Below are 25,825 nucleotides of genomic sequence, written 5' to 3' on the forward strand. Positions count from 1 at the left end.
TTAGACTGGCTAGAAGCAGTCTAAAGCAAGCGTTAATAGCAAGGTAAGTTTTGTGCATCTGGCCCTAAATGTGTCAGCTATAAACTGGTGATTGAGAAGATCTGAGGTTGATGTTGGAATGTGGCCGCTCCCGTAGATCGTGTTCAGTATCCAGCACATCTGCTGCATCACATGAGACAGTACAAATGAAGAAAGAGGCTTTGGATTGAGAACTGTAGAAATATTTTTGTGACGTGCAGTTTAAAGCTCATAGTTGTGCCTGGGTTTCCTGCTTATTGCTGCCCCTGAGTATGCTTCTGGGACCCTCACATCCGATTGGAAGCGTGTGCTCTGTAGTACAACTGCTGCTTTGGGAGCCAGTACTTAGGAATCATCTTGACCTTTTTGAACTGACTTCCTTTTGCTTTGCTTCTTTGGCTTCCTTCTGTTTCTTTTAGTTTTCAGCACAGTTGCAACCACTCCTGATTATATTGATAAAGGCTTATGGTGTCATAGCTTTGAGGATTCTCCCCATGTTTTATCCCCGACCCTGTTCCTTCTGTAACCAATGCATTGCATTGACAATCCTTGGTAAGAAGTTACAGTCCTGGCTATGATTGTAATCCATCCTTGTGGCATGGCTTGATGACTCTTTATACTGATGTATGTGTGTCGAGAAAGGAGGATGCATCCACAGTTACACATCCTTTAAGGGGAAAGACCTCAGGTGATCTTACACTTCTATTTCTTCTCTTTCCGTGCCAGGCACAGGTGCAGATCCAAACAAACCACCATGTCGAAAAGCCAAGGAACTCCGAAAAGAGCGTAGGCTGCAGAAAGTGCTCCAGAGGCAACAGGATTCTACCACGGACCTCCAGGCTGCTACCTCAAAAGCCAAAGGCAGTCAGCAGAAATCCATTGAAGATTTCATATTTGAGACCTTACCAGACACTGTGGCCCATAGATTGGAGGTACAGAGCCTCTTAACCTGCATGTTCACTAATTAGCATTTGGAGAGGAGCCTTTGTTGGCATTTAAACCAGATTAATTTGAGTAGATTCAGTAGCAACTTGAAAGATGTGTGCAGCCTGCCATCCCACGATAGATTTAAGAGAGAAGCATTTCACAGTCGGTGAACGTGTGGCAGGCCAAACCTTTTTATTTATTTTTTTTTTTTTGAAGTTTCTCCAACACATAATCTCATCAAGCTCAGTTTTTTTTCTTCATAACACAACTAGTGATCACCGTTTAAACCTCCTCCTCCACCTCACCCCATACACTCTTTTGAACCCCCCCCCCCCCCCAACTGCTTACCTTTCCAGTTCTCTATCCAGTCCCAAATAATGAAGTAGAGGTGCCCATTCCTCAGCAAAATGTTCAGATATTGGGAGAGGTAGTTTACTTAGTGCATCTAAGTGGTTGGATTAAAAATGCCAAGTTGTAATGAGCATATACTGTTTGTAACTTTTTCAAATTTTCAATAAAAATGTAACGTAAAAAAAAAAAGTTCAGATTTTAACCCCACCCCAACACCCTTGCCCAGTTTTCTGTCCAATCCCAAATTATTTCTTTATTTTAAAATTGTATACACTGCCTACTTTCTAGACAGTTTACAATTGAACATACATGATAAAAACAATAAAATCATAACCAAAAATACATTCACATCTAAATTAAATCAGTACTGCTCCTTCTTCCCAAGAAACTGTCTTTAAAAGCTTTTTAAACTGGGGCATACTAGCACATAAACGTATCAAACCTGGAAGTGCATTCCACATCAAAACCCCTGACACTGAAAAGGTTGAGGCTCTCGTCCCTAAAATCGAGTGTAATACCGGAAGACTGGAGGGTAGCCAATGTTACTCCGATTTTTAAGAAAGGTTCCAGAGGAGATCCGGGAAATTATAGACCGGTGAGTCTGACGTCGGTGCCGGGCAAGATGGTGGAGGCTATTATTAAGAATAAAATTGCAGAGCATATACAAAAACATGGACTGATGAGACAAAGTCAGCACGGATTTAGTGAAGGGAAGTCTTGCCTCACCAATCTAATGCATTTTTTTGAGGGGGTAAGCAAACATGTGGACAATGGGGAGCCGGTTGATATTGTATATCTGGATTTTCAGAAGGCGTTTGACAAAGTGCCGCACGAAAGACTCCTGAAGAAATTGCAGAGTCATGGAATCGGAGGTAGGGTATTATTATGGATTAAGAACTGGTTGAAAGATAGGAAGCAGAGAGTAGGATTGCGTGGCCAGTATTCTCAGTGGAGGAGGGTAGTTAGTGGGGTCCCGCAGGGGTCTGTGCTGGGTCCGTTGCTTTTTAATGTATTTATAAATGACCTAGAGATGGGAATAACTAGTGAGGTAATTAAATTCGCCGATGACACAAAATTATTCAGGGTCGTCAAGTCGCAGGAGGAATGTGAACGATTACAGGAGGACCTTGCGAGACTGGGAGAATGGGCGTGCAAGTGGCAGATGAAGTTCAATGTTGACAAGTGCAAAGTGATGCATGTGGGTAAGAGGAACCCGAATTATAGCTACGTCTTGCAAGGTTCCGCGTTAGGAGTTACGGATCAAGAAAGGGATCTGGGTGTCGTCGTCGATGATACGCTGAAACCTTCTGCTCAGTGTGCTGCTGCGGCTAGGAAAGCGAATAGAATGTTGGGTGTTATTAAGAAGGGTATGGAGTCCAGGTGTGCGGATGTTATAATGCCGTTGTATCGCTCCATGGTGCGACCGCACCTGGAGTATTGTGTTCAGTACTGGTCTCCGTATCTCAAAAAAGATATAGTAGAATTGGAAAAGGTACAGCGAAGGGCGACGAAAATGATAGTGGGGATGGGACGACTTTCCTATGAAGAGAGGCTGAGAAGGCTAGGGCTTTTCAGCTTGGAGAAGAGACGGCTGAGGGGAGATATGATAGAAGTGTATAAAATAATGAGTGGAATGGATCGGGTGGATGTGAAGCGACTGTTCACGCTATCCAAAAATACTAGGACTAGAGGGCATGAGTTGAAGCTACAGTGTGGTAAATTTAAAACGAATCGGAGAAAATTTTTCTTCACCCAACGTGTAATTAGACTCTGGAATTCATTGCCGGAGAACGTGGTACGGGCGGTTAGCTTGACGGAGTTTAAAAAGGGGTTAGATAGATTCCTAAAGGACAAGTCCATAGACCGCTATTAAATGGACTGGAAAAATTCCTCATTTTTAGGTATAACTTGTCTGGAATGTTTTTACGTTTGGGGAGCGTGCCAGGTGCCCTTGACCTGGATTGGCCACTGTCGGTGACAGGATGCTGGGCTAGATGGACCTTTGGTCTTTCCCAGTATGGCACTACTTATGTACTTATGTCTAGGCATAGTTTGATCTTACCACTAAATCCAGTTATAGCTGCGTGGCATTCTCTGGACTTAGGCCTCTTTTGAGGCGATAAACACATAAAGCCTTCTTAATATCTAACGGTGCAGATGAGTACAAAGCCTGGTGAACAAGTGATAACGCCTTATATTGAACCCTGTAATTCACTGGTAACCAGTGATAAATGAATAAATTTCAAAACTCTGGTAACTGATCTGGCAGCTGCATTCTGCACAGTTTGTAGCACCTTACTTCTAGGTATTAGATATAATTCATTACAATAATCTAATTTTGACAGAACCATACTCTGCACTACCCTCTGAAGAAATATGTTAGCCTTGCTAGCCCTTGCTCTCAGTAAAATACAGGCCAATGGCTCATAATAAGAGCTAGGCCTCTTAAAATCAAAACCATCTCTGATATAAAAGAGAGCTAGCTTGTAAGAATCAGTGATCACCTTTGACACAGTTACATTTTACTGTGGCAAGTACTGAGATGAGGTAATTGAGAGCTGGCAAGGGTGGGGGCAGTCTACTCTATAAACAATCCTGAGACTGGCACCTGCAAGACGTAATGAGCAAGAGTTGCTATGGTTATGTAGAGATAGTACTGGGTCAGCTGAGAACATCCAAAGGGGGAGGGGGGCTAGAGGAAGGTTTGGGAACATATGAAGTCATTCTGATCAACTGATAAGAACCAAGAGCCCTGGTGAGAGAGACTGGGGTCCATTGGAACCAATGAAGTCAGAATTGTATATAAGGAGCAGTTTGAGGGGTATTAGATTAGACGAGAGGAGAAGGAAGGCTACCAGAGAAGGCTGGCGTGAGATGCTGTTCCATGATATGACTGTCTGAACTGCTTGTACCATCTTTGGGTAAGATATCAATGCTAATAAACTATATTACTTTATCTACCACATACTGGGTTCCTTTCTAATTACAAGGGTCTATACTGCCTTGACGGTGTAAGCCTGTCATGAGCGGATACAGGATTGGGGTAATTAAGCATCTAGAGGGGATTTGCAGTTCTCTCTAGGATAGTACAGAGAGCCCATGGCTTCCACTGCCCAAATGGGTGAGGCAGTCCTAATTATATACATTTATGGTAGCAGAGGATGGTTTCGATCCATCGACCTCAAAATCATCGAAAATCAAACATCGATAACATAGGTTTTAACTTGTGCGAACGATGGAGCTGTGAAAAAGAAGATTGAATAACCTTAACAATTTGATCTTTCATGGTACGTTTTTAATCAAGTACCACACCTAATAATTTCATCCCTTTCTGAACAAGAAATTGTACATCATTAACATCAGTATATTCCATAATATATTTTTTAATGAAGTAGAGGTGCCCATTCCTCAGCAAACTGTTCAAATTTTAATTTTCCTGAGCCCCAACCACCCCCTCACCCTCCCAAAACTTTCTTCAAGACAGCGTGCATGAAACTTAAGTGTACACGGTCAAAAGCTTTTTTTTTTTTTTTGTTACATTTGTACCCTGCACTTTCCCCACTCATGGCAGGCTCAATGCGGCAGGCAATGAAGGGTTAAGTGACTTGCCCAGAGTCATAGGGAGCTGCCCGTGCCGGGAATCGAACTCAGTTCCTCGGTTCCCCAGGACCAAAGTCCACCACCCTAACCACTAGGCCACTCCTCAGAGCATCAGAGCTGTTATCCCTTTCTTCCTCGCTACCCACTTCACCTGTAATGCCTTCTTCCGTTATGTAGCTTCTGACTATTCCAGAACCTGTGGGATAGTTGTGTCCTTCAACCAGCAGGTGGAGATAGAGAACTGAAAACTTAGCTGAAACATATCTCTCTTGGCATCTAGTCCAGCTCCTCAGTACTATATTTTCTGTCTCCAGCAGGTGGATGGGGACACTTTTCAACCTCTGGTTCTGAGTGATTTACTCCTGGTCCAGTTGGGCAACTGGTCCCCAGTTGAGCTTTGTGGGTGGCTTGAGTCTGCAGACTCCCTGTCTCTAGTGCTCCGTGAATTTACTTCTTCCCTCCACCTCTCCCCTGCTTCCTGTGCAGCTCTCCTTTTCCAGCACAACAACCTTAAAAAAAAATGGAGAAAGAAAGAGGTTTATTAGAAAGCATTGGATAGAATATCAGTCCTTATTCTTTGTCATCTGGGACTTGTGGAGACTGTGAGCTTGTGGGGAGCAGCCGACAATGGTAAGTCTGACTAAAGTTTGACTCAGAACCACTTGGAGGGCTGCAAGTTCTCCTTGGTGCAGGGGAGGGAACGACTCACCGCTTGGAACTGTGTTGTGTACTGTACTTATGGCATTTGGGATGAATGGCACCTCCCAGTTTTCCCACTGTGGGATCCACCGGCCAGTATCGGGGCGTTGCAGTGCGTGCAAGCTGAGAATCCCGTAGGGCATAGGGGAAACAGTCAGTGGCTGCACGTCTTCGGATTTGACACAGCATCCGAATATGCCAGGTACTTCGGGCTCTCTGGCAGGGCTGGTGCGCAGTTTGATGCAGAAGAGCACAGGAACAGGCGCCATTTTGTTGGGGCCGACTGGCAGTGAGGAAAAGCCTCTGATCACACGTCAACATTTTACAACCTCAGGGTCCAACAGAGCATTCAGCTGTATTGGGATCTTTGCTTTCTCTGGAGTTTATATTATTGTTACACCAGGCCTATTTACTGAAGCAGACATGGTCAGAGTTGCTGCAGGTTGCTTCAGTTTCTTGCCCCACTGCCCGCCCGGCTCCTAAGAGGTCTCTTTTAGATCTGTAGGAATGGGCAGATAGCCTCATCTCTGCTTCTCACTCCTTATCTGAAGTGGCCTCTGTCTAGTCAGAGGAGCCATCATTGAAGGAGCCGTTAGATGAGAGAAAGCTTCTTCCTGAGGAAGGGGATGACCCAAAAGTACTGAGGTTGTTTCATAAAGAGGAGCTCGCTATTCTTATTTGTGAGGCATTGGTGGTGTTTTCCATTGAGGAAACTTTATTTTACTTTATTTCTTGTCTATTAGATTGTAAGTTCTTTGAGCAGGGACTGTCTTTCTTCTATGTTTGTGCAGCGCTGCGTACGCCTTGTAGCGCTATAGAAATGCTAAATAGTAGTATTTGAGCCTGCAAAGAGGTGGGATAAGGTGGGATACAAATGCAACAAATAAATAGTAGTAGTAGTAGGAGCCTTTTGCTTCGGCGTTAGAAGTTCCATTTTCATTGATCATGAGTGAACTTGGAGGTACTTCTAAAGTCTTCTCAAAGCATCCAGACATACAAGAGCTGATTACAGCAGAATGTGTCTCACTGGACACATGGCTGAGAGTGGAAAGAGACGTGGCTCACTTCTGCCCGTTGGTTCCGGAGGAGAAAGATAAATTGCAGCTTCCCAGGGTGGACTCAAGACCAAAGCAAAAAATTCATTTAATCTCTCCGCTATGACTTTGTCTTCCCTGATTGCCCCTTTTACCCCTCAGTCACCTAGCGGTCCAACCGATTCTTTTGCTAGCTTCTTGCTTTTAATATACCTAACAAACCTTTTACTATGTGTTTTTGCCTCCAATCCAATCTTCTTTTCAAAGTCTCTTTGCCTTCCTTATCAGCGCTTTGCATTTGACTTTGCCATTCTTTATGCAGCTTTCTATTATTTTCATTCAGATCCTCCTTCCATGTTTTGAAAGATTTTCTTTTAGCTTTATAGTTTCCTTCACCTCCCTTTTTAACCATGCCGGCTGTCGTTTGGTCTTCCTTCCTTCCTCGTTTTTTAATAGATGGAATATATTTGGTCTGGGCTTCCAGGATGGTATTTTTGAACAGCATCCACGCCTGATGTCAAGTTTTGACCGTCGCAGCTGCTCCTCTAAGTTTTTTTTTTTCCATCATTGTTTTCAGTTTATCATAGTCTCCTTTTTGAAAGTTAAAATTTTCTCATTTGGTTAGTGTTCGGTTAGTGAGTTATTTAAGGTTGTTGTTTTTCCTGAGTTTCTCCTTACTGTTTGTCTACGTAAATACTGAGGAGCTGGAGTGGATGCCAAGAGAGATGTCTCAGCTCAGTTTTATGGTCTCTGTCTTCACCTGCTGGTTAATGGACACAAGCCCCACAGATTCTGGAATAGTGGAAAGAAAATTATCAGGTAAAACCTATTTTCTTTTTGATGTTATCGACAGCCTACTGCCCCATTTATTTTATAAAAATTTTTTATTAAAAAAAATTATATCCCAATATCCTGCCTATCCATTGTTGGCTTACATAAATATTTATAAACAAATCTTAACTAGATACCCGCACTGGTCGGAAGCCTTTAATAGTAGCATAGCTTTTGCCAGATAATTTGCCAGCACCGTTACCATGGTTTTTACATCTGTGTTTAAGAGTAATGAGTCTGTATGACCCACATTCTCTGTTGCCCTTCTCTGAATTAAATTAAACAGAAATTTCCTTCTCTTTTGCATTGATGTGCTTAGTCATCAGTGGAACTGGAGTAGTAGAAAAGTAAGTGATATCAGATTTGTGTAAGTTTCTGGTGAGACCTCATTTAAAGTACTGTGCACAGTTGTGGAGACAGCACCTTTAAAAAGAGAGAGACAGTATGGAGTCAGTCATGAGGGTGTCTACTAAAGCGGTCAGTGGTCCTTGTCATAAAACGTATGGGGACAGACTTAAAGAACTCAATATGTATTCTTTGGAAGAAAGGCGGGAGACGTGAGACATTTAAATACGTCCATAGCATTAATTCACAAGAGGTGTGTCTCTTTCAATTGAAAGGAAGCTGTGGAATGAGGGGGTGTAGGACGAAGGTTAAAGGGGATAAACTGAGAAGTAACCTGAGGAAATACTTCTTCATGGAAAGGGTGGTGAATTTGTAGAATGGCCTCCTGGTGGAAGTGGTGGACACAAAATCAGTATCTGAATTCAAAATCTCTAAGGGAGTGATAAGGAGAGTAGGTATCATTATTATTATTATTTGTTACATTTGTATCCCACATTATCCCACCTTTTTGTAGGCTCAGTGTGGTTGGGCAGACTGGATAGGCCACAAACGTTTCTGAGCCTTTATCCTGTTACAGTACCAGGGACTATAGTTGATCTCAGGCTTACCTAGGAGAACCAGGAGAGTCATTTAGGAGCCAGAAACAGGACCTGGGGAGTGACAGCTCATTCTTGGGCCATGTAGAGACTTTGCAAGGAGCAAAAATGACAAAGGGTGACATTTAATGATGAGATCTGTGCACCTAACCTTTTTTTTTTTTTTAAATCTGGAGCTGGTTTGACAATAGAGGTGACAAATGCCCTGAGAGACTATGTGGACATCTGTTACTACAGGAAAAGGAGACACAGTGCAAAGTGGGGGAATTCCAGTGCCTCTGCCCCATTTATTTCACCCTTTGTCATTTCTTCTCTCTCCCTCCTCCAGATTTCAATCCCTTCTTCCACCTCAATCTCACTGTTTTTCCTCCTTTGAAGTCCACTCTATCCGCCTTTTCTCTCTTCTGCCTCTTCGAATAGCGGTCATTTATCGTCATCCTTTCTCAGTGACTTTGATGCCTGACTTGCCTTCTTCCATGATCCTTCCTCCCCCTCTCTCATCCTTGGTGATTTTAATATTCCTGCTAATGATCCTTCTAACTCTTATATTTCCAAGTTACTCGCTTTAACATCCTCCGTTAATCTCCAACTATGCTCCACCTCCCCCACTCATCAAAATGGTCACTGTCTTGATCTTATCTTCTCCTCTAACTGTTCACCCTCTAGTTTCCTTGCCTCTGATCTTCCCCTCTCTGATCACCATCTTATAACTTTCACACTTAAATCTCCTCCCTCCCAGTCCCGTCCTATCTTATCTAATTTCTCTAGGAATCTTCATGGTATTGACCCTTCATCTCTATCCTCCCATGTTTCAAACCTCCTCTCGACTGTGGCACCATCCACGTCTGTCAACGAGGCTGTTTCTTCTTACAACAATATTCTATCATCTGCCTTAGACACTCTTGCACCTTTGATGACCTGCCCTATAAGGCGTACAAAACCCCAACCTTGGCTGACTTCTAATAACTGCTACATACGTTCCTGTACCTGCTCCGCCGAACGCCTCTGGCGGAAATCTCGGGCCCTTGCTGATTTCTTACACGTTAAGTTCATGCTGACCTCCTTCCAATCTGCTCTTTTACGCGCCAAACAGGATTATTATATCCAACTGATTAACTCTCTTGGCTCTAACCCTCGACTTCTCTTCACCACATTGAACTCTCTCCTGAAGGTGCCCCCTCTCCCAACTCCCCCTTCATTATCTCCTCAGACCCTTGCTGAATTCTTTCACGACAAGGTTCAAAAGATAAACCTTGCATTCTCTACCTCGCCACCTCTCCCTCCACTAGTCCGTTCCCCTCTCTCTCCTTCCCCTCATTCCCTTTCCTCCTTTCCTGAAGTTACTATTGAGGAAACTACACTTCTCCTTTCTTCCTCAAAATGTACCACCTGTTCCTCTGATCCCATTCCCACCCACCTTCTTAATGCCATCTCTCCTGCTCTTATTCCTTTTATCTGTCACATTCTCAACCTCTCACTTTCCACTGCGACTATCCCTGCTGCCTTTAAACATGCTGTGGTCACACCTCTCCTTAAGAAGCCTTCACTTGACCCTACTTGTCCCTCTAATTACCGACCCATCTCCCTCCTTCCATTTCTTTCCAAATTACTTGAGCGTGCTGTTCACCGCCGCTGCCTTGATTTTCTCTCCTTACATGCTATTCTCGACCCACTACAATCTGGTTTTCGCCCTCTCCACTCAACCGAAACTGCGCTTACTAAAGTCTCCAATGACCTATTACTGGCTAAATCCAGAGGTCAATATTCCATCCTCATTCTTCTTGATCTTTCTGCTGCTTTTGACACTGTCGATCACAGCATACTTCTCGATACCCTGTCCTCACTTGGATTCCAGGGCTCTGTCCTTTCCTGGTTCTCTTCCTACCTCTCCCTGCGCACCTTTAGTGTTCACTCTGGTGGATCCTCTTCTACTTCTATCCCTCTGCCTGTCGGCGTACCTCAGGGTTCTGTTCTTGGTCCCCTCCTCTTTTCTATCTACACTTCTTCCCTTGGTTCATTAATCTCATCCCATGGCTTTTCCTACCATCTCTATGCTGATGACTCCCAAATCTACCTTTCTACCCCTGATTTCTCACCTTGCATCCAATCCAAAGTTTCAGCGTGCTTGTCTGACATTGCTGTCTGGATGTCTCAACGCCACCTGAAATTAAACATGACCAAAACCGAGCTTCTCATTTTTCCCCCCCAAACCCACCTCCCCACTCCCCCCGTTTTCTATTTCTGTTGTTGGCTCTCTCATTCTCCCTGTCTCCTCAGCTTGAAACCTTGGGGTCATCTTTGACTCTTCTCTCTCCTTCTCTGCTCATATCCAGCAGACCGCCAAGACCTGTCGTTTCTTTCTTTACAACATCTGTAAAATCCGCCCCTTTCTTTCCGAGCACTCTACCAAAACCCTCATCCACACCCTTGTCACCTCTCGCTTAGACTACTGCAATCTGCTTCTTGCTGGCCTCCCACTTAGTCACCTCTCCCCTCTCCAATCGGTTCAAAACTCTGCTGCCCCGTCTCATCTTCCGCCAGGGTCGCTTTACTCATACTACCCCTCTCCTCAAGTCGCTTCACTGGCTCCCTATCCATTTTCGCATCCTGTTCAAACTTCTACTAACCTATAAATGTACTCATTCTGCTGCTCCCCAGTATCTCACCACACTCGTCCTTCCTTACACCCCTTCCCGTGCACTCCGCTCTATGGATAAATCCTTCTTATCTGTTCCCTTCTCCACTACTGCCAACTCCAGACTTCGCGCCTTCTGTGTCGCTGCACCCTATGGCTGGAATAAACTTCCTGAGCCCCTACGTCTTGCCCCATCCTTGGCCACCTTTAAATCTAGACTGAAAGCCCACCTCTTTAACATTGCTTTTGACTCGTAACCACTCGCCTCCACCTACCCTCCTCTCCTCCTTCCTGTACACATTAATTGATTTGATTTGCTTACTTTATTTTTTGTCTATTAGATTGTAAGCTCTTTGAGCAGGGACTGTCTTTCTTCTATGTTTGTGTAGCGCTGCGTACGCCTTGTAGCGCTATAGAAATGCTAAATAGTAGTAGTAGTAGCCTCTGGCTCTTGCTGATTTATGCTCTCTGCCTATGATTAAAATCTCTCTAAAGCAGTCCCTTAGGTATTAAGCAACCCTGGTGTGTTTAGCTTGCATGTGTGTGTGTGTGTTTGCACGCACACACTGAGCATTTGCTTACATTACATCCAGACTGGCGGAGCATTTGAACAGTTGGGTCTGAAATAGATTTTGAATTGTACAGTGTGTATCGGGCAGAGGAGCTCACTGATCCTGCTCGTTAATCCCTAATCATGTATCAGCGCCATGAACAGCTGTGATTGAGTTATAAAGAGAGCCACACTCTTCCCACCGTAGTCCCAGTGGTGTGGTTGAGAGCTGAAGTACAGCCCTGTGTTATAAACAAACATCTCTTTAGCTGCTCGTAAACGGCAGACACTGTTTATTGTTTTTAGAACAATCCATACAGTTCTCCTACCATCACACTTTATAAATGTTGTTTCTGTGAGATATTTACATGCATTATGGATAATTTGGCTCTTGTTCACTGCCACGTTTCATGTATAATACTCAGGTTTACATCCCAGACCTGCTATAGGGCGGGATGAACATGTTAAACGTTTCAGTCTTTCAAAAACCATTTGGGGAACAGAAGTTGCAAAGATTTATATAACCATTACTGTGTGGCAGTGAATATATGCTTCTACCAAAAGGCTACACCATGAAAGTGATGACTTTTGAAGATAGACCTGTTTTCAGGAATGCCATAGGGAGGTATGAAGGTTGCCATCTCCTAAACTCAAAGTTTTGGGCTAGTTCTCGGTCATTTCTCCTCTGTTCAGCTCACACAAGTCCTTTGTTCTCCAGACATTAAATTATTTTATGATTACATGGTAGCAGGAGCAGAAACTTACTTCTTACTGTCTATCCCACATCTTGCCTATGAGATTTCAGTGCTGCTCCTCTGGCTTCTGTACTAAGACTTTTTCTCTTTTGTCCCTTGGGCTCTATAACACTTTCCTTACATTAGTCCTTGGCCTTGTCATGCCCTTCCCTTGTGCTGATTTTTAGACTCGTCATACCCCTCCCTTGATTCGGACCTTGGCCTTTTGCTTCCTCCACTCCCGGCCCTGGGCTTCGTGCCCCTCCCCCTGCTCTTGGGCTCGTCGCGACCCACTCCCTGCTCTTGGGCTCGTCGTGACCTGCCCCAGCCCCCCTGCTTCTCGGCCCTTGGCCTCGTCACGCCCCAGCCCCCCTGCTTCTGGGCCTTGGCCTCGTCGCGCCCCAGCCCCCCCTGCTTCCGGGCCTTGGCCTCGTCGTGCCCCAGCCCCCCCTGCTTCTGGGCCTTGGCCTCGTCGTGCCTCAGCCCCCCCTGCTTCCGGGCCTTGGCCTTGTTGCGCCCCAGCCCCCCTGCTTCCAGGCCTTGGCCTCGTCATGCAACTGGCCTTTAGATTTTTCATGCTTCCGATTCTTGTTGCCTGTGTTCTGTCCCCCTCCCTTTGTCTTTTCTCTTGTCCCTGGGGCTGTTTGCATCTTTTCTCCTATTCTGCTTTTGAGCTTTCTCTGCCCTTGTTCTATTCTGTTCTTGGCCTATCTCCATGCCTTCTACCCTTGGACTATCAGGGGTCGATGCTCAAAACTACTGCCGACATTAACATGGAGTTAATGCCGGATTTACGTTTGTACCAATTGCTCAAATAGTTTCAGCGCCACTGAATCCATTACCTCAGACCACATTTAATTTCCCCGCAGTAATGCTCCAAAAAATAAAAGTTTCTCAACTGCATTTAGCATGGAAAACTGAAGGGTTGGTAAAGGGGGGGAGGGGACCGGAAGAGGTGTTGGGTTAAGGGGCTGATGTATGCTGTGGCATGCTTACTTTTTTTTAATGTCAACTTTCCTGTCATAGAAACAGAGAAAAATGAAGGCAGATAAAATCCATATGGCCTATCCCGTCTGCCCATCCATGCCATCTACTCTCCATTTCACTCCCTTAGTAATCCTATGTACTTGTCCTTAGCTTTCTTGAATTCAGATAGTTTTCATCTCCACTACGAGGCCATTCGATGACTTCACCACCTTTCCGTGAAGAAGTATTTCCTCCAGTTATTTCTGAGTCTGTTCCTTTTTACCTTCATCCTATGCCCCCTTACTCCAGAGCTTCCTTTCAATTGAAAGAGACTCTTCTCTGTATTGAATGTCTATCACATCTCCCTTCTCCCGCCTTTCTTCCAAAGTATACATATTGAGATCTTTTAAGTCTTTTATTGTTCCCATACGCTTTATGATAATGAGCAGTGACCATTTTAGTAGCCACCCTCTGGACCAATTCCATCTTGTTTATTTCTTTTTTGAAGGTTCAGTCTGCAGAATTGTACACAATATTCTAAATTAGGTCTCACCAGAGTCTTATGCAGGGGGCATCATCACTTCCTTTTTCCTACAGGCCATTCCTCTGTCTATGCATCTAAGCATCCTTTTAGCTTTCGCCGCCACCTTAAGATGATCACATGATCACACCCAAGTCCCGCTCCTCTTTTGTGCAACCCCTAAACTATTCTGTTCTCTTAGGTTTTTGCAGCCCAAATGCATGACTCTGCATTTTTTTTGCATTAAATCTCAGCTGCCAAATTCCAGACCATTCCTCTTGCTTCACTAAGTCCTTCCTCATGTTATCCACACTATCAGAGGTGTCTACCCTATTGCAGATTTTGGTATCATCCACAAAGAGTCAAATCTTACCAGACAGCCCTACAGCAGTATCACTTACAAAAATGTTAAAAAGAATCGGCCCAGGAACTGAACCTTGTGGTATATCACTAACATCCTTTTCATCAGACTGAGCTCCATTTACTACTACCCTTTTGTCGCTTTCCACTCAGCCAGTTCCTAACCCAGTCGGTGAGACAAGATTTCCCTTCACTGAATCCATGTTGACTTTGTCTCATTAATCCATGCTTTTGAATATGCTCTGTAATTTTCATCTTTATAATAGTCTCCACCATTTTGCCCGGCACTGACGTCAGACTCACCGGTCTGTAATTTTCCAGATCACCTCCAGAACCTTTTTTAAAAATTGGTGTAAATTAATACCTTTCAAATATTTGTATCATATCCCCTTGTCTGTCCTTTCCTCTAGGGTATAGGCCCTCAAGTCTCTCATTATATGTCTTGCGACACAAATCCCATACCATTTATGTCGCTTTTCTCTGAACCACTTCAAGTCTTTTTACGCCATTAACAAGATACGTCTTCCAAAACTGAACATTATACACCAAGTGGGGCCTTACCAAGGACTTGTACAGAGGCATCAACACCTTTCTTGTGCTGGAGGTACGGAAGCCCGTGTGCAAAGTTGTTGGGGAGGCCTCGGTTGAAGTATTCATTTTTGGAGGCCGTGTCAAAGGCTTTTCTAAAATCTAAGTACACTACATCTAGCGCTGTCTCTCGATCCAACTCTCTGGTCACCCAGTGAAGGAAAATAATCAGATTTGCCTGACAAAACCTGCCTCTAGTGAAAACCATCGGGTCCTGCAATCCATCAGATTCTAAAAACTTTACTGTTCTTTGTTTTAAAAGCGTTTCCAGGGAAGTTGACATTTAGCGCTGAGCAGCAGATTTCTGCCGCGATTTTAACGTGGCATTCTGCAGAAAGGTTTCAGTGCTAGTTTCAGCCCCTCAAAAAAAAATGAGTAGTCATGGGCTGCCAATTAGAAGCTAGTCTCAAAAGGTGGAGGAAGGAGGTCCAGAAGCTCTTTTCCTGGTCGCAGGTACTGGCAGAGTACCTTGCCTGTCTCCATTCTTGGCTCAGGAAAGTCTGCTGCTCTCTAGTATTTCCTTACAGTCTGCTCACTTCAGGAATGAAATGAGGAGACTGATTTATTGCAGCACAGCCTGTAATGAGAACAAAACAGGAATGTGCTGCTTCCCATGAAATGAGTTTTGAGTTCCTGAACACCCTTTCTGTTTGGGGTTGTGAGAGAGCTAGGAACTGGCCTCGGATATGAACTGCGGAGAACGTGCAGAGGACATTAATTGCTGCAGATTCAGTTATGGATGAGCTGCAGGAATGGGGAGCACTGAGTTTATTCTCTGGGGTGTTTCAAACTATCAATTCTGTTGTGATAATTTGCTTCATTAGCTTGGTGATGTCCATTTGTGTTTACCTGCCAATTGTGCACTGTTTTCTTATGCATTTTATGTATTTCTAAGGGTTGTATCTGATTAACAACTAATTAAACCAAAATGATTAAATAAAAATTTCACTGCCCAGCAAGGGTGGGGGGTGGGTGCCAGCCCTGAAACAATATAGCAGGCTTGGGGACGTGCCTGCATGTATGTGAACTTGCTTTTCACGTTTCTGATAACTGTCTTTCACTCTTTCTGAAGGTGAGGGTGGTGAGATCATCTCCAGCCAGCTCCCAGTTCAAAGCCTCGTTTCAGGAGTCCTACCAAGTCTATAAACGCTACCAGATGGTGATCCACCAGGACCCACCTGATAAGCCAACAGTAAGCCAGGTCAGCAGCACCATGGGGCACAAGCGTGTACTAGCCGGGAAGAGTGAAAGCCCATTGAGCTTATAATAGCCGCAGGAAGAATTCCAGGTTTACAGAGCGGACATGTGCTGTCGTCATGCTAATGCATCATTACCTGTCTATGTGGTGTCGTGTGTTAGAAGTGCAGCATTTAATGTTACAACATATTTGAGTATTGAGTACTCTAGTATCTGTTTCAGAAGAGTGCATGACAGCAGCCCTTGCTCGGAGTAAGCAGTTCATCTATCGCATAACCAGGTGGCGATGCCCTGTTGCTGCAGAGCCAGGCGTCCTTTTCCGGAGCTTTTCGGGAGCTTGTTCAGCAGCTCCCAGCATGACTCACTCTGGGTTTTCTGTGGTTTGTGCTGGCCAACTTTTCTCTCGCAGAGCAATCCGCAGTCAGCGATTCTGCTTCATTTTTGTCTCTTTCCACTTGCTTTAATGGAATTTGCTCTTTGCTGCTGACTTCAAGCTAGTTTTTCCATTTAATTTGAGCCTCTTCTTTCTTTGCTGCCCACAGACCACTATTTTTGCTTCCTGTTCTTTCAGGCAGTCATTTTATGCTTGGATTTCTTGTTGATGACAGTAGCAAGATGTGCACATTTGTGTATATAGGGAGTGAATGTATGTTAAGCTTGCTGCTTAGCTACTCAAGCCAAGGAAAGCCCTTGATGGGTTGGATTCTTCTGGAGCAGTAATTTAAGTGAGCATTAGTGTGTTCTGTGATGTGATGTGACACGATTCCCAATGTGTGGTTCAAAGTGGGTTACAAAAATATAACAAATTAATAAGTAGCAGAGATACTCAGAGATAAGTTTTTAGATGTTTACGGAAACTCAAATAAGTTGGTGTGGTCCTCAGAGAAACCGATAAGGAATTCCTGATATAGTACAGTCCTATGGGCTACTATGGCTATACTGAGTAGTTCAATATGATTTTGGCTTGCAGACTAAAATTGCATTCAAATACTGTAATAAAACACAGTCCACTGTCAACCACACTATTAAAACTTTTCTCTAGTACCCAGTTCTTTTTCTTGAATGGAGGAAAGACTTTTGTAAAGCAGCTGTGAATTTATGGTATAGCTATTGCATAACACATCATAAGTCTAAAGAAGTCCACCTACTTATTTATTTAAATGTTATTTTCTTCTTTTACATTTTTTTATATTGGTATAAAACTCTCCTCGTCATGCAATCTGAGGCTGTAGTTAAGCATGGCATAAGCTCTACAGAACCCCTTCGTTTCACTCATAACGCTCCTTCAGGAGCTGCCGACTTAAAGGTTAGCACCACCACATTTAAATCTTCAAGGCGCTCTCACCAGTTCCGTTGCTGCAGAGTTTTTGAATACGGAAGTCGGAGTGATGAAACTGGTGAGAACGCCTTGAAGATTTAAATGTGGTGGCACTAACCTTTAAGCCGGCAGCTCCTGAAGGAGCGTTACGAGCGTATCATGGCACTGTAACACGGTTTTAACCAGCTCATGAAATCATTCCCTTTTTTAATCCCTGTCTTGCCCTTTTTTGGTCCAGCAGATTTGGAATCGGGTCTGGGATGTGGCACCACAACTGTCTTGGTGGGGGGGGGGGGGTGTTCTTATATATTTTATATTCCCCACCTTCCCTTCAAGATTCCAAGTCTGATTATGGTCCTGGGCTGGAGTCATGTAGCAGGGATACCTTCCATGATCCAAAATCAGTTCTGAAATAAGCACCCACTTTGTTTGTCCTGATGCAGTGGGAGCCTGTTCTGCCCAGATTCCCTTATAGAATCCTGGTGTAACCCTGTATCGGCATGGAGTGGAGGAGTAGCCTAGTGGTTAGTGCAGTGGACTTTGATCCTGGGGAACTGGGTTCGATTCCCACTGCAGCTCCTTGTGACTCTGGGCAAGTCACTTAACCCTCCATTGCTCCTGGTACAAAATAAGTACCTGAATATATGTAAACCACTTTGAATGTAGTTGCAAAAAAACCTCAGAAAGGTGGTATGTCAGGAAGTATTTTTTCACGGAGAGAGTGGTGGATGCTTGGAATGCCCTCCCGCGGGAGGTGGTGGAGAGAAAAACGGTAACAGAATTCAAACATGCGTGGGATAAACATAAAGGAATCCTCAGAAGGAAGGGATCCCCCGAAGCTTAGCCGGCGGTGGGAGGCAGGGCTGGTGGTTGGGAGGCGGGGATAGTGCTGGACAGACTTATATGGTCTGTGCTAGAGCCAGTGGTGGGAGGCGCGGCTGGTGGTTGGGAGGCGGGGATAGTGCTGGGCAGACTTATATGGTCTGTGCTAGAGCTAGTGGTGGGAGGCGGGGCTGGTGGTTGGGAGGCGGGGATAGTGCTGGGCAGACTTATATGGTCTGTGCTAGAGCCAGTGGTGGGAGGCGGGGCTGGTGGTTGGGAGGCGGGGATAGTGCTGGGCAGACTTATATGGTCTGTGCTAGAGCCAGTGGTGGGAGGCGGGGCTGGTGGTTGGGAGGCGGGGATAGTGCTGGGCAGACTTATATGGTCTGTGCTAGAGCCAGTGGTGGGAGGCGGGGCTGGTGGTTGGGAGGCGGGGATAGTGCTGGGCAGACTTATACGGTCTGTGCCAGAGCTGGTGGTGGGAGGCGGGACTGGTGGTTGGGAGGCGGGGATAGTCCTGGGCAGACTTATACGGTCTGTGCCAGAGCTGGTGGTGGGAGGCGGGACTGGTGGTTGGGAGGCGGGGATAGTCCTGGGCAGACTTATACGGTCTGTGCCCTGAAAACAACAGGTACAAATCAAGGTAAGGTATACACAAAAAATGGCACATGTGAGTTTATCTTGTTGGGCAGACTGGTTGGACCATGCAGGTCTTTTTCTGCCGTCATCTACAGTGGGGGAAATAAGTATTTGATCCCTTGCTGATTTTGTAAGTTTGCCCACTGACAAAGACATGAGCAGCCCATAATTGAAGGGTAGGTTATTGGTAACAGTGAGAGATAGCACATCACAAATTAAATCCGGAAAATCACATTGTGGAAAGTATATGAATTTATTTGCATTCTGCAGAGGGAAATAAGTATTTGATCCCCCACCAACCAGTAAGAGATCTGGCCCCTACAGACCAGGTAGATGCTCCAAATCAACTCGTTACCTGCATGACAGACAGCTGTCGGCAATGGTCACCTGTATGAAAGACACCTGTCCACAGACTCAGTGAATCAGTCAGACTCTAACCTCTACAAAATGGCCAAGAGCAAGGAGCTGTCTAAGGATGTCAGGGACAAGATCATACACCTGCACAAGGCTGGAATGGGCTACAAAACCATCAGTAAGACGCTGGGCGAGAAGGAGACAACTGTTGGTGCCATAGTAAGAAAATGGAAGAAGTACAAAATGACTGTCAATCGACAAAGATCTGGGGCTCCACGCAAAATCTCACCTCGTGGGGTATCCTTGATCATGAGGAAGGTTAGAAATCAGCCTACAACTACAAGGGGGGAACTTGTCAATGATCTCAAGGCAGCTGGGACCACTGTCACCACGAAAACCATTGGTAACACATTACGACATAACGGATTGCAATCCTGCAGTGCCCGCAAGGTCCCCCTGCTCCGGAAGGCACATGTGACGGCCCGTCTGAAGTTTGCCAGTGAACACCTGGATGATGCCGAGAGTGATTGGGAGAAGGTGCTGTGGTCAGATGAGACAAAAATTGAGCTCTTTGGCATGAACTCAACTCGCCGTGTTTGGAGGAAGAGAAATGCTGCCTATGACCCAAAGAACACCGTCCCCACTGTCAAGCATGGAGGTGGAAATGTTATGTTTTGGGGGTGTTTCTCTGCTAAGGGCACAGGACTACTTCACCGCATCAATGGGAGAATGGATGGGGCCATGTACCGTACAATTCTGAGTGACAACCTCCTTCCCTCCGCCAGGGCCTTAAAAATGGGTCGTGGCTGGGTCTTCCAGCACGACAATGACCCAAAACATACAGCCAAGGCAACAAAGAAGTGGCTCAGGAAGAAGCACATTAGGGTCATGGAGTGGCCTAGCCAGTCACCAGACCTTAATCCCATTGAAAACTTATGGAGGGAGCTGAAGCTGCGAGTTGCCAAGCGACAGCCCAGAACTCTTAATGATTTAGAGATGATCTGCAAAGAGGAGTGGACCAAAATTCCTCCTGACATGTGTGCAAACCTCATCATCAACTACAGAAGACGTCTGACCGCTGTGCTTGCCAACAAGGGTTTTGCCACCAAGTATTAGGTCTTGTTTGTCAGAGGGATTAAATACTTATTTCCCTCTGCAGAATGCAAATAAATTCATATACTTTCCACAATGTGATTTTCCGGATTTAATTTGTGATGTGCTATCTCTCACTGTTACCAATAACCTACCCTTCAATTATGGGATGCTCATGTCTTTGTCAGTGGGCAAACTTACAAAATCAGCAAGGGATCAAATACTTATTTCCCCCACTGTACTATGTTACTATGTATTTGAGCGCCCACAGTGACACCAGCCATAAAACTGGACTAGCTGCAACTCTGCCCATGTGAACATCCCCCATTGCTTTTACATGTCACATCTCTTACAAAATAGCGTTCAGTTGATGTTGCTGCCACTTAAAACCATTTGTAGTTCCAGTTTTTCTGGACCTCTACGCATGCAGGTGGTGCCCCCTTTCCCCCAGCCGCTTGCATGTACTTCATCCACTGCAGCTGTAGCCACAGCCAACTTGAGAAGATGTCCCTAGGAAAGCCTTTTGAGCCTTTGGTCTCTTGTGGGCTGAAGTACCTGACCTTGAAGGTTGTATTTTTTGGTGCTGGTCATCTCAGGATGCAGAATTGGAGAACTATAGGGTTTTTTTTTTAAATAACATCCATGCATCCTTATCGGCTGTCTCACATTGTATCTGAGTTCCATCTACACACAGTTGTCCTAGTAGTATTTTCCCCAAGACCCCAGCAAGGTCAAATGAGCCCTTCAAGCTTGGGACTCTGTTCTACCTGGCGCAGACTAAAGACTTAAGAGGGTCCATCCAGCTTTATTGGCTCTAAACTTTATCAGAATACTCTGACTGAATCAGTGATGGCATAGTCTTTGTCTATTCCCAAGCAGATTTGACCTTAGAAGAGCTGATGTTAGGGTTGTGGCTGTGTCGGTGGCCTATCTTAGCACAACCTCCGTTGAGAATTGCAAGACAAATTTTTGCATAGACAGCGAGTCCTGATGCAACAACAGACACAAGAATCTGTTGTTCAGAGTCTTTCCCTTAGGGCTCATGTTTTTCAGGTTGTCCTTATGTTCATGTGCTTAAAAATAAAACGGACTAGCTGCAACTCTAAACTACTGAAAAGAGCTACCCTGCTCATTGATGGGAAGGAGTGTGCGTTTTTCTACTATTTTAGGAAATACTAAAATAAAATAGCATGTACTGACATGACGTGAAAGCCAAATAAAAAGCAAATGGGTGCATGGTTTAGGGGGTGCTTGGATCTTTCTCATTTTAACTTTCATGAGAGCCCTTAGCAAAGGAGCCACGGCTGTATCTGTCTGTCACAGGTGTTTTCAGAAGACAGCAGTTCACCAGTCCGACATACACATCCTCTTTCTCTTTGGGAGATGAACTAATTACCTGAATACAGGACTGAGACATGCTCTAGGGGTACACCCAGTGGAACTTAACAATCTTCTAGAAAGCTCTAGAAGAGGATATCTGGCTCTGTGCTCTCAGGAAGATGTCATTTGGTTGTGCACAGTTGTCATCAAAACACCTGTTCTAGGCAAGGAACTTCACTTTCCCTTTAATATCCAGTGTTCCCATATTGCAAAGGATTTATCCCAGTGTTCACCACATAGTGACCAACTTCAAGAAATTATAAAAACTCTTGCACACAGTTCGAACCAATAGCGCAAAGCGGTTTATGGGACAATTATTATTTTATTGAACAAATTTGATATGCTGCTATGGCCTACACGTAGGCAGAACGTGGTTAACAGTGCATAAAATCATGACAGAAACCTGCTGCAAGGAGTAGAGGGGACTCGAGAAGTTGGGGAAGGAGATAGAAAAAAGGTGGGTTGTCAAAATTAGATAATTACATACAGTAAAATAATGCTACAATCTTTCTAGACATAAACCTAACTAGGTATTTAATAAACCTAGCTGATAATCTAAGCACGTTTTTTTTTTTAAGAAAAGTCAAAGCTTCAACTGATTACAGAATCTAAAATAATCTTGTTCAAATCTAAGTTCTGTTGACATTGCGTTCCAGTAATATCACAGCTGCAAAACAGTTTCTTACAAGGGGAAGTATGCCTCAGGGTTTGAAGGCTCAGGTAGACAAAACTTGTTCTTAGGAATTAATCAACTAGAGCAACAGCCTGTCCTCAGGAAAACTAGTGTCAACATATATGTAGGACTACAGTCATACAAGATTTTAAAAGCTAAACACAAAACTTTGAACTCTCTTCTAGCTACCACTGGGAGTCAGTGGAAAGATTTCAGTAATAGTGTAACTTTATCAGATTTTGACTTAGGAAGAAGGTTATCAATAGAAGTCAAACAAAATAAAACATGGAAAAGAAAATAAGATGATACCTTTTTTATTGGACATAATATATTTCTTGATTAGCTTTCGAAGGTTGCCCTTCTTTGTCAGATCGGAAATAAGCAAATGAGGTAGCAGTATATATAAGAGAAACATCAAAGCATTACTTTGGCTTTCTGACAGAGTGGGAGGGTGGGGGTATGCATGGGGACATCAAAGCATTTCATTGATATTCTAACAGAATGGGTGTTGGTAGGTGAGAGGAGGGTAATAAACAAAGAAATACAGCTTTATGTTTTATAATGAGTTAGAAAACTCAGATCCTTATTAAGTCCTGTTTGTTGGGTGTCAAAATATTCAATCATTCTTATTTCAAAGGTCTTACGTTCCTGTATTGTTTTAAAATTACCTTTCAGTATTCTTACTGTGAAATCACTGGTGCAGTGTTCTGGTCTTGTGAAGTGTTGGCCCACAGGGGTGGGGGCCTGACTGGCACCGGCTATTTTCATGTGATGTCTGTGTAGATTGAATCTTGTCTTAAGCATCTGGCCTGTTTCTCCAATATAGCATCCTTCGTTACATTTTTTACACTGAATGATGTATACCACATTGGAAGATGAGCAAGTGAAAGATTCCTTTATGTTGAATATTTTTTCTTTGTGAATGACTGTGGGGTCTTGTGAAATGTTTTGGCATAGTTTGCAGCTGGCTGTGTTACACGGGAACGTGCCCTTTTCTTTTTCCGTCTGTTGGAAGTTTACTTCTGATCAGCTTGTGTTTTAAATTTGGTGGCTGTCGGAAGGCCAGCACTGGTGGAGATGGGAATATCTCTTTCAGTAATTCATCTTCCTGAAGTAGTGGCTGTAGGTCTCTTATGATTTTCCTCAGTTTCTCCAGCTCTGGGTTGTATGTCAGTACAAGGGGAATTCTGTCGTTGGCTTTTTTTTCTTTGTACTGTAGCAGATTTTCCCTGGGTGTTTTGAGGGAGGAGGCAATATTACTACTACTACTACTACTTAACATTTCTAGAGCGCTACTAGGGTTACGCAGCGCTGTACAATTTAACAAAGAGAGACAGTCCCTGCTCAAAGAGCTTACAATCTAATAGACAAGTGAACGGTCGGTCCGATAGGGGCAGTCAAATTGGGGCATTCTGGATTCACTGAACGGTAAGGGTTAGGTGCCGAACGCAGCATTGAAGAGGTGGGCTTTAAGCAAAGACTTGAAGACGGGCAGGGAGGGGGCTTGGCGTAAGGGTTCAGGAAGGTTGTTCCAAGCATAGGGTGAGGCGAGGCAGAATGAGCGGAGCCTGGAGTTGGCGGTGGTGGAGAAGGGTACTGAGAGGAGGGATTTATCCTGTGAACGGAGGTTACGGGCGGGAACGTAAGGGGAGATGAGGGTAGAGAGGTAGTGAGGGGCAGCAGACTGAGTGCATTTGTAGGTAAGAAGGAGAAGCTTGAATTGAATGCGGTATCTGATCGGAAGCCAGTGAAGTGACCTGAGGAGAGGGGTGATATGAGTATATCGGTTCTGGCGGAATATGAGACGTGCAGCAGAGTTCTGAACAGACTGAAGGGGGGATAGATGGCTAAGTGGGAGGCCGGTGAGGAGATTATTTTGGGGTTGTAGCCTTTCTGTTTGAAGGATGCAGTCATGGTTTCAAGGTGTCTGTCTCTATCTTCTGATAGCTAATCAAGCTAATCAAGAAATGTATTAAGTTATGTCCAATAAAAAAGGTATCATCTTATTTTCTTTTCCATGTTTTATTTTGTTTGATTTCTATTGATAACCTTTAAGAGTGGACTAACACGGCTACCACACCTCTTGACTTAAGAAGAAGTATTCTTGCTGCTGTATTTTGAAAAAGCCGTATCCAGAAAGGCCTAAATACAATGAATTAAATTCAAATCAATTCTTGTATACCACTAATATCCCCTTTCCAGGGTTCAGTGTGGTTTACATTCTAGGTGAGACAAAAGCCGATAATGTTAGTGTGAGGTATGAGAAACATTAGAGAATATTGGATTAATGCATGAGACTAAAAACATTAAGGAAAGCATAATGGATGATACTAGGAGGTAGAAGTCATGATGAATTGTTATGAAGCAGTCTTTGGGAAGAGAAAGATTTTTAGCCTGTTGCCCAAGCTGAGGTTTGCTGTTTTCTGTTCTGATGGGAATAGGTAGAGAATTCCTTATTTTGACTCTAAGACCGGGGAACAGAGAGCTGAAAATCTTCTGATTTCTAATTGTCTTTTTGGAATGATGATGCTAGCATCAGTTGTTTCGGTTTGCTAGACTGGACCAGATATAGCGAAGCGGTCTTAGCAGTTCAGAGGTGAAGCCCTGTAGGATCTGAAAAACTAACCAAGCGGCTTTGAATCTGAGCCTTTCTGTTATAGGAAGCCAGTGCAATTTGTTTAGATGAGTTGAAACACTAGTATATCTATTCAATCTGTATATTAGTCTAGCAGCTGTGTTCTGTATGATTTCCATTTTTTTCTGATATTGACAATACAAAGAAATAGATCATTACAGTAATCCAAGTGAGGTAGGACTAACATTTGGACTAGTAGTGCGAAGGCTTTTTGGTTGAAGAATGATCTGACTAGACGTAGCTGTCTCATTTTGTATAGTGTTTTCTAGACCCCTAGTACTCTGGTTTCAGATCTGACAAAAATTTGACCATTCCTCAGCAACCCTCCAGACTGGTCAAGACGCTTGGGTTATGCACGCCTACCAGCAGAGGGAGACTGAGAACACTAACTTTAAACTGTGTACATCTAACCTGTGCCTTGCCATCTATAGTCAGTATTTTCTCAGTCTCAGCAGAGGGCAGACGTGCAGCCTGTGCAGCTTGTCCGATCTGGGGGGATTTAGATCCTTGTTGAGAGCTTAGTTTGGTTTTTGTTTTCCCTAGGGAACAGTAGTCTATCCCTGTGCCTGGAATTCTGTAGCGAGGGGTTGGTGGGTCCGGTGGGGCTCACCATTGTCCCCTTTGGGTGTCACACCCGGGTGGCCGGGTCCCTCCCCCTGACTGGCTCTCCCTTTTGTGAGGAGCTTTGTGCCTCGGCTGCAGTGTTAATCCTGCAGCCTTGAGTGCCGAATAGTTTGCAGTAGCAAGGCTCAAATAAAGTTAATTTGAAAAAAAAAAAAAAAAGTAAAGAGTACAGCTCGTGAAGAGAGCTGCAGGAGCTGCACTCCGGTGGTTCCGGAGCTGTTCAGCTGGTCTGGGAGAGCTTGAGATCTTTTCTAGGCGCTGGTGAGTGTCTTTGCTTTATTTTCGCCGGTTTGTTGTTGTAATCAACTGTTCTTGTTTGAGCATGTCGGGGAAGTTA

At 44.3% G+C, this 25,825-nt stretch overlaps 1 protein-coding gene across 5 annotated transcripts in view; it reads left to right on the plus strand.

Moving 5' to 3' along the window:
* The window catches only part of ATE1 (arginyltransferase 1), a 173,522-nt gene that overhangs the window by 52,316 nt on the left and 95,381 nt on the right, over positions 1-25,825 (plus strand). For 3 of the 5 annotated variants that reach the window (XM_030202595.1, XM_030202594.1, XM_030202596.1), the window contains exons 6-7: positions 745-950; positions 15,827-15,955. In XM_030202595.1, coding sequence (XP_030058455.1) covers positions 745-950; positions 15,827-15,955 — 335 coding nt within the window. The remainder of the gene's footprint in view (positions 1-744; positions 951-15,826; positions 15,956-25,825) is intronic. The other 2 variants (XM_030202598.1, XM_030202599.1) reach the window with 1 other exon arrangement.

The sequence above is a fragment of the Microcaecilia unicolor genome, chromosome 5 (genome assembly GCF_901765095.1).
Source record: "Microcaecilia unicolor chromosome 5, aMicUni1.1, whole genome shotgun sequence".
In the NCBI taxonomy this organism is placed as follows: domain Eukaryota; kingdom Metazoa; phylum Chordata; class Amphibia; order Gymnophiona; family Siphonopidae; genus Microcaecilia; species Microcaecilia unicolor.